General features: G+C 34.6%; 2 protein-coding genes across 2 annotated transcripts; both read right to left on the bottom strand.

The window, feature by feature from the left end:
- Positions 1–2,257: 2,257 nt before the first annotated feature.
- Positions 2,258–3,199, bottom strand: TAS2R7 (taste 2 receptor member 7). The gene has a single exon (XM_033222906.1). The coding sequence runs from the start codon at positions 3,197–3,199 to the stop codon at positions 2,258–2,260; it is 942 nt and encodes a 313-aa protein (XP_033078797.1).
- Positions 3,200–6,672: 3,473 nt separating this feature from the next.
- On the bottom strand, positions 6,673–7,912 carry LOC117090549 (taste receptor type 2 member 8). Its single transcript, XM_033222907.1, has one exon. It carries the CDS (start codon positions 7,600–7,602, stop codon positions 6,673–6,675), a length of 930 nt encoding a protein of 309 aa, XP_033078798.1. The 5' UTR covers positions 7,603–7,912.
- Positions 7,913–12,195: the final 4,283 nt, after the last annotated feature.

Genomic DNA, 12,195 nt, shown 5'->3' with positions numbered 1-12,195 from the left:
TTATATTTGTCATTCAAGTCTCAGCTAAGAGTTCATTTTCTTGGGTTGATCTATCCTGACTATGCTGTATACAGGTATCCTTCACCTTCAGTTGTTCTCAATTGCATTAATCATCACTCATAATAATTTCTTTGTTTACTTGATCATTATTTGTCTTCCATAATGCTTTCTAAGACTGTACATTTCATGAGAGCATGGATTTTGTCACATTTGATCTGTATTTTCTGCACCCAAGATAGAGTCTAACAGTCAGACATTCAATGTGCTAATGGATATCTTTTTATTAAGCTGGGAACTAAAACAGAAAAAAGGAGTCTTTCTGTGTTTTCTGTAGCCCCTTCACTACACTCACCTAGAGAAAGCCTGAAAACTCTATCCTAAATACTTGGAGTGAAAGACAGTGCAAATATTTCTTTCAATCCTGAGTTATCATCTTTGCATAATTTCTCAGAATTAATATAATCTCAGAAGAAAATACACCTACCTTGGTTGTATTACTTTCATCCTAGGTAGGCCAGAACGAGAATTATGTACAGTAAGAGGTTACTAACACTGCTACTATTTCTACCGCTGTATCCTTTGCCTGGCTGCTGACCACAGAGGAATTGAATTTTGAGGTGCTATGTTTGCAACTAAATTTCTAGGGTCCACAATATAGAGGCACCAAATATGGAGCTTCCAAGATTCCAATCAGCCTTCAAGTTTCTTTTGTTTCTATGCCTAAAAAATTAACACAAACTGGGCCTTGGCTCAGTTAGGGTATGGGGAAAGGTATTCTTTGAGACAGTATTAAAAAAAAGTAAGCTTTAGCCTATGCGTCTAATTTTCTTTTTTTAAAAAATTACAAGGTACCCAAAACATCTTTGTAAATTTAGCAGTTAAATCAGTGTGTATCTTTTTCACTTTCAGAGTCAGAGAGGAAAAATGAACATATAAAACTAGTATAAAACTAATTTTGATTTTTACCAAATTTATTGATGAGAACATTTATATCTCTTTATTTGTAAATATTTTCTTTTTTGTACACAAAGTTCCTGGCTACTCTAGGCTGGTTAGTACGGGATTGATCATCCCAAAATATCTTTGCCACAATACAAATGATGTGCTTTTGATGCTATGTCCCAAATGCATATTTCCTTTTGTGGCCTATCATACGATATTGTCTGGAGAATATTCAATATATGCTTGAAAAGAGAATGTGTTCTCTCTTTCTTTTATGGAGTCTTTCGTAAATATCAGATCGGGTTGCTTGATACTGTTTGTTAATGTATTTTATATTCTTAGAGATGTTCTGCTGTTCTACAAATTACTGAAAGAGAATCATTGAATCCTTTTAAAAAAGATGTCTTATATACAATCCAAACAATGTTTCCCTGGGGTGTAGAGATGATCTACGTTGAGGCAATATATCCTTTGAGAGTTTTGACATTTTAACGTGACCATATATAAGCTTTTGATGGAAGGTCTTATCACAGCATCTTGACAATCATTGCCTGGTGCAGTCCGTGGAAGTACATCTTTTGTAGAGAAATTTTCTTTGATAAATAATTAATAGTTCAATTTAGGCTTCTTATTTTATAAACATTTTCTATATAAAATTTCCCTTTTTACTTATAGATTATCCTTCATTCATTGACCTGCAATGCTCAAATAATCTTTGAACTTAATCTGACAATATATTTATCCATAATATATACCTTCACTGTGATTATAATAAGATTATTCATAGAATTCCACAGCATTTATTAAGAATGGTCACTTTATTGAGTCTTTGCCAAAAGTAGAGCTTTGCAGAGTGATCCGAGAAGAACAATCTAATGAAGATTATGAGAAGGAACTAGTTGCTTTTCATAAAGATGCAAATAACAGCAAGATCCTAGTACAGTTGTTTTGAATTGGTCACACAACTTTGCATCTGGAAACAGGGTTTAGAACTATGAAAATGCCGTCTACTCTCAATAGTTTATATTAGGATATTAATTTCTCTTTGTTCTGAAACACGTTTTAAAAAACAGCAACTCTAAAGAAAGGAAGAGTGACAGAAGAGAGAAACAGGGAGACACAGACAGAGTCAGACACAGAGATACAGAGAACCAGCCAGCTGTACATAAGATTCCCTACATTACAATTACAGATAATACTAATTAAGTTTTAGGAATCATTAATCTATAAAACATTAACGCAACAACTGAAGTTAATTTAGAAACATCTTATCTTTGTCCTAGAAAAGCTTAGTTTTTCTTCAGATCTGTTTATGTTATTGGAATTTTCTTCCTTTTAGAATAGACATTACCCTCCAAAGCACCTTTAGAGATGCGCGTCTTAATTTATTGTTCCCCAGTATTAGGATAAATGAATGGCTTGAGGGGTAGATTAGAGCTATAAACTCACCAAAAATCACAGCTAATTCCGTCTCTGGAATAAAGTAGCTGGAGGTGGCGATGAGAAAGGACAAATAGTAGGCAATAAAGAGGAGAAGGAAGGAAATGACAGCTTTCAGGGCTCTCACATGGGCTTCTCTGCTGGGGTCTCTGCACCCTGTGGCACCGAGCTGCATTCTCCTGATATGTCTCCGCAGGGAGAGGATCAAGAGGAAAAATGACATCAGGTACACAGAAAAGGGGAGCAGCGTTACCAGGTTGAGAAATAACTTGGTAGAAGCATGTTGAGCCTTATTTACTCTGCAACTCCAAGTTAAGTTTGTTTTCCTCTTTGCCTTCACACAACGCCTGAAATCAGCATTCAAATTCTCAGTGGCTGGAAGGTTAATAAACACAGAGAGAACCACGCACCCCAATAGAATCCAGGAAATCACCCTGTCAATTCTCCATTTCATCCAGAGGAAAAGTGGGTGAAAGAAATTAGCTATCTTGAAGAAATAGTAAATGCTGAGGCAGGTTGCAAACCAGATGCTTAAATGGTTGGTTAGTGTCCAGAAGAAGTCAATGATTCTCATTTGTTTACCAGTGGCATAGACATCTGGATACAGCACCAACATAAAACAATCTAATAGTATTACGCATAATAGACAAATTCTGGAAATGGCCAGACTTGTGAGGATTAAATCAATGGAGGCAATTTTCCTCTTCTTGACCCAGTCCATACAGTTTACCAATCCAATGAATGCATTCCCTAAGATCCCCACTGAAAACTCTCCAATTGCTAAGAAGAATAAAGTAGTCTGTACTTTGTCTGTCATGTTTAAATAGAGAAATATGCAATTAGTTTCTAGTTGACCTGATGGAGTTTGACATCCACACCTGCTTCTTAGATTTTGATGTAGTTTTCTTCACCTCTTTGTTGTAGTCTGTCTTGTGATGGAGACTGGAATGATAAATGAAGACTGGAGCTATCTTCATTAAATCCTAATTAGTCTTGACAAACAATGTGGTTGGTGATCCTTGGTCTGGCCACTGTATGCCCATTTACCTACTCAGTAGGTTGTAATTTTCCACATATGGTTAATTTAGGCTGAGCTACTTTACTAAGATGCAAATTCAGTCAATTCCCTTTCATGGTCCTGCATTGTCTTTCTGAGGCTAAGGTGTGCGCATTTTGGATTCGTTAGTTTGTGATGTATATTACCTCAATAGGGTTTCTAGTTTTAGCAACTAAAAATTCAGGACACCCAGTTAAACTTGAATTACAGGTAAGAAAATGAATAATTTTTTAGTGTATGTCCCAAATTACTTAAGATCAGTGCTTTCAGGAAGTACTGAAATTCAAATTTGATGGAGTGCTCCATTCTGGCAACCTAAACATCAAGAATTTGGTAGCAAGTATAAAACTAGCAAAAATGGAAATTTCTTGAAGAATTTTTATTTTCCTGAATGTTAATATTGATAATTAGTCAAGAATCTAAAATTTGGTTCCATAGTGAGAGTTATATATTTTCAGGAAATTTAAAAAGTTAACACTAAATATAGATTATTTGATTCCAAATAAACTTTAGGTCATTATTTTGGCCATTTAGATGAACAGTTATATGGCATAGTGTCTCTTTAATACAACACATTGTCTTATTGACCAAGTGACATTTAATGGTTACTAAACAATGTTATATATAATAAGATAGAGGACCTATAATTAAAAAAAGCTATTGATTAAATTTTTCATTTTCTCTTAAAATGTTCTCAAGGAAACTTTGAGAGGTATTAGATATGTCTGTTACCTTGTTTGTGATGATGATATCATGGGTGTTTGAAATTGTATACATTAAATATATGCAGTTCTTTTTATATCAATTATACTTTTATAAAGATTTAGAAAAATTTAAAAAATGTTCTCAAGGGTAGTTGTATGCATGACAGAGAAGATAGTAAAATTCTGTATTTCATTCTTTCTACGTTCCTCCATACAAATTGCATGAGTAGATCCTCAACCCTTCTAGCAGCAGACTGAAGGTTAAACTTTCCACATCTCTAAAGATGTATTCTTAGTTTGAAATAGCTTCTCTACTTTAGAGTTACTGAGAAGTGCTTTACTACATGATGTTTCCATAGACTAGTTTTTGGGTACTCACATCTTCCTAGGAACGCATGTCTTCTCTTATCCTTCCTTAAAGGGCAAACCTTCATTCTGGAGATGTAGCCTCAGTTTTGGACAGTCTGCATGATTATGTAGCCATGTTCACAGAAAACTGGAACATCACCTATGATAGGACAATCTTGGAAATGATCCCTGACCTAGACTCATCATTTCCATTTATTTATTTATTTATTTATTTCTGAGACAGAGTTTCGCTCTTGTTGCTCAGGCTGGAGTGCAATTTCGGCTCACCGCAACCTCCACCTCCCAAGTTCAAGCGATTCTCCTGCCTCAGCCTGCCAAGTCGCTGGTATTACAAGCATGTGCCACCATGCCTGGCTAATTTTGTATTTTTAGTAGAGATGAGGTTTACCCATGTTGGTCAGGCTGGTTTCGAACTCCCGACCTCAGGTGATCCGCCATCCTCAGCCTCCCAGAGTGCTGGGATTACAGGTGTGAGCCACTGTGCTTGGCCTAGACTCATCATTTCTATCCCACAGTGTATCCTGGTAAATGAAGTACTCATAAGAACTATGATGACATATTTGGCCAAATTATTTTTAGACTTTTGTTTGGTTTTGGAAATAAATGTAGATCTTATGCATACCAATGTTGTATAGCATGAAGTGATGTGAATATATAGTTAAGAAAAAAAGTTCTACAAGACAGCATTTTGTCAGAAGCTTACTACTTTGAACCCCAGTCACTGTGGTCACTGGAAATGTTTGAAACATTGGAGAGGCAAGAAACAAAATATGGAAGAAAAAAACTTAAGCCTAGTGGGGTAAAACCTTCCCAAAAGTACTAATTCAATAAAACATTTATTTCTTCTAAACATTTAGAAAAATACAAAGTTCATCCTAGTATAAAATCTACAGGTATTTTGTAGAATATATTAATAATATTCCATCAAGAGAACATGAATTCTTCCATCTTGTACAATAAAGAGTAACATAAACAGCTAGCATGTTAGAAATACAGTTCATAAATTTATATACTTAGGGCTATAAATATTAGTAATATACAGAGTGAGTTTTGCATAATAATAAGACAATTGATAATTTTCAGGTTAAGTAGTGTTTTAGTTATAGTAAAAGGAAATTAGTAGATTGAAATGCATCAAAATTAAACATAGAAAGTAATAGAGTAAAAGCGGCATTGTACAGCCATGTTAGAACATGCACAACCTGAGATATGCCAGACCAAACGTTTCAATAATATTATAGTGAGGATGGATTTCATGTTAACAGAAAAATTAAAATTTTTAGTTACTTATTTTCCTTCTTTTTTATAAAAATTATTCTGTATTTTTTGTAAACATTTGTTGCTTCTTCCAATGACCGTATGTGCTTATTCCATGGTATATGCTAATTTCTTCCCAATTCATTTCTTTTGTTAAGTCCTGAGTGAAAATCTTTGCAGGGTCTGGCTAGAGAAAAGAACCTGAGTGGGCAGTCTGACTGATATTTGTTATCCCCATTCTTTTATCCAGATTGTGAAGAGGGCTTAGGAACACCCCTTAGTGGGTGGTACTTGAATGGGTTTGATTCACACCCAGGTGCTCCATGAAAAGCAAGTTGTTTGAGAGGAAATTTAATCTCAAGGAAAATAAATAGAAAGCATCAGAACAAGGTTAATCAGAAAATATTATCTAGGAGACCACGGAAAGCATCATCCAGGAAAACCAAAGACAGACCAGAGAAGATCTGAGTTCCTAGTCAATAAGCCAAATGGGAGTGACTCAGCAGAGCCACGAAAGGAGCACAGTTAAGGACCGGCAATAAAAATGTATGACAGAGAAAAATGAGAAATCAGTTAGTGTAGCTCAGGTTGACTTTACCATGAGCCAAAGTAAAATCTAAAAAGATTTTAACCAGGCAATACATGCCTAACATTTGCGGTGAGGAGACAAGAAGAGAACCATGAGCTGTGAAATTCTTCGAGGAAAAGGAGTGTAAAGATGAGCATTTCTGGGTTGTAAAGAGATACAAAAGATATATTCATTAGTTTGCTACTAGGTCCTGATAATACTTAAAGATATGCATCTAAAATAAATGATATAACTGGGGAAAATGAGAATAGACTTATAAGAAAATTATATTTTTTGTTAGTGAATATTTGATTTTAAATTCAATTTATAAGATTTCATACCACGCAGGCAATTTTTCTACACGTCAGCATTCTGACAGATGCCTGCCTCAGTTTGTTATTTAAAATAACTAAAATAAGTGAGTGACCCGAGGGATAGAGAATTGCTACAATCTCTCCAAACGCCATAGCTAACTTGTAGTTCGTAATAAGATAGCTAAAGTTCATCAAAAGCGAAGTAATATAGTATAGGAAAAAAAAGAAGATAAGCAAAGTCATAGTTGTAATGGCTCTCACATGAGCTTCTGTGCTTGGGTCTCTATCGCCAGTAGCATAGAGTTTTATTTGCTTGGTATGTCTCCGTAAAGATCTTACTAAAAGGAAAAATGACATCAATGACACAATAAATGGGACAATTGCAAGCAAGTTAAAGAGAGTCAAGGGTTCAAAATATGGCATTTTACTCACATGGAACATTTCAGTAACGTTTCTTTTATGTTTGGCAATTGCATGAAACCTATAATCATGACTCAGTACTGTTGCTATTATAAGGCTGACCAGCAAGGAAATGGCAAAACATCCCAACAGGATCCAGCGAACCACCATATCAATCTTCCACTTCAGCCAGAGAAAAAGTGGGTGAGAGGAATTGGCTACCTTGAGAAAATAGAAGACATTAAGGCAGGCGGTAAACCACATATTTAAGTAGTTGGCAAATGTCCAGAAGGTAAAAAGGACTATCTGTAGTTTACTTTTTGTATAAACATCTGGGTAAAGTACTATTACAATGCCATTTACAACCATTACACTGATCAGACAAATTCTGGAGATCACTAAATTGGTGAGGATGCAGTCCATTGTGGAGATCTTTTTCTTCTTAATCCAGTCAATCCAGTTGACTAGTCCAATGTATCCATTCCCCAATATTCCTATTATGAATTCTCCAGTTATTAGGATTATAAAGATGTTATCTGCAGGACTGAACATGTTTGTAGAGAGAACAATCTGATGTCAGATATCACCGTAGATGAGCTAATTTACAGGTGACCTGTTGAAACATGATAAATAAATTCTTCGAATCATGCAATAATGTATTCATCTGCTATTATTTTTACTTTGTTATCATTCCAGAAGTGTTCAGCTCTCACCTGAAATAGGATTGTTTCTACATTCCTGAAGAAGAAACCAACTAATTGCTCCAAATGAGCAGCTTGACTAGTTACTTATAGCCTGGAAAAATTATAATTGTTACCCTTTAGTGAGTGATAACTGAAATGCTTGGCTGAAATTGCTCTCATGCAAATTCAAAGAGATTTTATATCACGAATTTGCAACAGGCTTCTTGCTGCAGCTCTATATTTGGACCTTTAAACTGAGTTTTGAATAGGGAGTCACAAAAAAAGAGATAAATGTTTAATAAAAATCCAACTGTGTAATTAAAACTTCATTTTCATCATGTAAGTAAGTAATAAATAAGCCACAAATCAGTTCTCCCTGATGCAAACAAATTTTCACTTTGGAAGTAATTACTACAATTAGATTGTAGATAACATTTAATCAGAGGATAATAATTCTTGTCTTCATTTAAATGGCTAATTAGGGAAGGATATGATACAAATCTAATTATAAATGACATTTATTTTAGGCAGGCACATGGCAATATTTATGAAGAATTTGCTTTCTTTTCAATTGTTCTTTAGAAGTGAAATATGCCAGGTAGAGATTTGTTATCTTTATTTTTTTAATGTGAGAAATACCCTTGAAGACAATTTACTTCCTGAAACATTGTCTCTTGTATAATAAGCATTGTAATCTAAAATTAGGGAAATTTAAGTTTTACATTATTCTAGTTCCAATCAACTCTTTTTACAAGATTTGTAATCTCACAGTGCATATTATAGTCATATTTCTAGATAGGGCAAACACATAAAAAAGTGACTACTTGGCAGACTGAGGCAGGGGGATCACTTGAACCCGGAGGTGGAGGTTGCAGTGAGCCGAGATCGCGCCACTGCACTCCAACCTGGGTGATACAGTGAGACTCCTTCTCAAAATAATAATAATAATAATAATAATAATAATAATATTTTTTTTACCTGCCAGTATTTCCAAAGAATAGGACTAATTCTACTATTGAATTGAATTTATTTGTTTTGGGGTGAGGGAGAGTACAACTTAGCCCCAAATACATTTACATGTAGGTAATAAAAATCACAAAACACTAGGGATCTTCATGTATTTAAATAGTTCTACAATGTGTGCAACACATGCAGGATTTTTTCTATTTCTTATGTGTGTGTGTGTGTGTGTGTGTGTGTGTGTGTGTGTTTATGTGTTATTTGCCCTTTGGATTTAATCTTAGCATTGAGAAGTTAAAGAGCGATCCTAGCTGACAGACTTTAACATGTCTTTCCATTGCAGAAACAGTTTAATCTAGAATGTTAGTTTATTGATTATTTCTGTCTCCACTAGAAAACAAATGAAATACTGGGAAACTTACGACATCATTTTCTGTATGTCTTTCCATGAGAAGTGAGCAAACACAAACCTACTTAGGCAAATGTTTCTTAAATTTCGTTTTCTTTTCTTTGTTGAAATACTGTTTACCATTCTTTAGAACCTTACATCTTTTACAGGCATTTGTCCTCAAATTATGCCACTGATTATTACTGATCAAGGGAAATGATTATACTCTTCATATTTGTAAATCAAGAACAGAATACTGCCGTACTGTCCTATTTTCTGACAACTTATATTTTGAATAGTTGCTGACTTTATCTCCCACCCCATTCTAAACTCTTCAGTATATCCATTGGGATCCCTAGTAAACCATTAGCAGCAGTCTTATATTCTCATTCATTTCTCTAACAGTTCACTTTATCTTCTTCATTTGAACTCGAGGTTCTGGAACTTTTTTGTTCAAGGGACTCCTTTTCCAGGCTGGCGCATGCTATAATTTCAGAATAATGTTTTTAAATGCATGAAATAAAAATATTTGAAATTTATAAGGAATCCGTATATATATATGACTTTTTCCTACAGTATGAAATATATTTTTAATGTAATATAGGAATTTATGTGCTTTTTAATTGACATAACAAAAATATCTGGCAGAAAGTCCAGTGATGAAAGTAAATGATAATAGGTGGCACCTGTAACAACAAAGATTTTTGACTTCCGAAGTAAAAAAAATTACAGATACTGCTGGTATGATATGTGCTTGTTACTTACATTCAAGACATAAGAAATACTAGATTGAAGCTAAGGATTAATAAAAATAAGTATACAATTTGGTGCCCCTCCCAGTTTATTCATCACTCATGTCCATGGATCTTTTTATTTTGATACTCTACAATTAAATCCTGTGGCAGCTATTTTCTCTCTCAGACCCTCATAGAAGTGGGTCTAAAGCTGGGGGTGGGTGGGTGTTTTTCTTTCCCTCTCTTGTAACTTCCAAATTATTCTGTTTCCTTTTTTTTTTTGAGACAAAGTTTCACTTTATTGCTTAGGTTGGTCTTGAACTCCTGGCCTCTAGCGATCCTCCTGCCTTGGCCTCCCAAAGTGTTGAGATTACAAGTGTGAGCCACCGTGCCTGGCCAGATTATTCTACCTCTAATCCCTCATAAGACATACAGCAGTTCGTTATCTCCTGTCATCACTCTATATAAAACATTACCTTTCCTTGTCACAATCATAAGCCAGTCTTCCTTCCTTGATTTTTGCTTTCTACCTGAAATTAAATAGTTAAATATACTAAATTTTACCACCATTCCTTTTGTTAAAGTTCCCCTATCTTTTTGTTGGATGAAATAATCTTCTATTTTAAAAAAATTCATTCAATAATCTTGTTTGTTGTATTTTTAATTTTTAAAAATTTAATTATTATGGACATATAATAGTTGTACAGATGTATGGGGGTACATGTGAACCTCATGAAAATAGGGCAATATAAAGACCCATGTTGGGAAGGGATGCCTTCAATGAGAAATATGCATGTTTCTTTAAGAAAGGGACAGTCTTAATGGAGAACTATATAGATTCAATAATTCAAGCATAAAACACTTTATAGCATATTGGGAATAGTCTTGTCTGTTTGAATAAAAATGGTAAAGAAATAGAATATTTGGGATCCATGAAGACAAATAATTTATTTGCTAAATAACAAAGTTTGCCACCACCCCCAGCTCTGTGGGCTCTGGCTCTAAGACTACAGGGACCCAGAGGCAGGAAAAAGTGGCATCATGGAATTCCATGTCCTTTAGGGCAAGTGGGAAGTACTATGCCTCCTCTCCTTCCAAGACCCCTCACTACATTCTGTCCTCAGATATGGCTCTTGGGCCCCTCAGTTCAGATACTCCTAATTTTTCACCTGCTTTTACTCTACAGACACAAAGGGGAGATACCAAATACATCTACAGATTCATTCAAAGCCTTATTAAAAATTCTCACAGACTGCTTTTCAGAAACAGAAAAATTTATCCTCAAATCCATATGGAATTACAAGAAACCTTGAATTTCCAAAACAATCTTAAAAATGGAGAATTTTTAAGTTGGAAGGCTCGCACTTAATATTTTTAAAATTCACCACATTACTTCTCAACCTTTTGGCTAAAGTCAAGTATAAAACTTACTACAAAGATATGATAATCAAGACTGTGTTTTATTGGCATAAGGATAGACATATAGACCAATGTAATAGAATTGAGAGTCTTGAAGTAAACTCATGTATCTATGATTAATTGATTTTGACAAGTGTGTAAAAATTCTTTAGGGCATAAAGAGTCTTTTTGACAAATGATGCTGTGACAATTAGATATCCACATGCAAGAGAATGAAGTTGGACCCCAAACTCACAACATTTACAAAACTTAGCTCAATATGGATCAATGACCTAAATATAACAACTAAAAGTAAATACACTTAGAAGAAAATCTAGTGGCAATCTTTATGACCTTGGATTTGGCAATGGATTCTTACATATGACATGAAAAAAGTAAGCCACAAAAGAAAAAATACTTAAATTGGATTTCACGCAAAATAAAACTTTTGTTTATCACAAGCCTCTCCAAGAAAGTGAAAAGACAGTCTATACACTGGGGGAAAATATTTGCAGATCACATAGCTGCGGTGACTTTAACATTCAGAATATGTAAAGAATCTCTACAACCCAACAAAAAAAATCCAATTTTAAATTGGGCAAAAGATTTCTAAATGTCTAATAAGCACATAAAAAGATGCTAAGCATCATTAGTCATTGGGGAAGTGCAAACCAAAACCACAGTCATGTCTTACTTCACATCCACTAGAATGGCTATAGTCAAAATCCTGGAAAATAACGAGGGTGGGCAAGGATGCGGAAAGTTTGGAACTCTCGTACATTCTTGGTGGAAATACACAATGATAAAGCTACTGTGGAAAACAGTTCAGTGCCTCCACAAGAAGCTAAGCATAGGAATTGCTATATTATCCAGTAATTTCACTCCTAGTATATATTGAAAACAGGAACTCAAACAGATACTTATGTGCCAGTGTATATTGCAGCATAATTCACAATAGCCAAAAGGTAGAAATCACCCAAGT

This window comes from Trachypithecus francoisi, unplaced genomic scaffold, assembly GCF_009764315.1.
Source record: "Trachypithecus francoisi isolate TF-2019V2 unplaced genomic scaffold, Tfra_2.0 Lachesis_group11, whole genome shotgun sequence".
NCBI lineage: Eukaryota > Metazoa > Chordata > Mammalia > Primates > Cercopithecidae > Trachypithecus > Trachypithecus francoisi.
The sequence above is the reverse complement of the archived record's forward strand: the minus strand, read 5'-3'. Positions and strand labels throughout refer to the sequence as shown.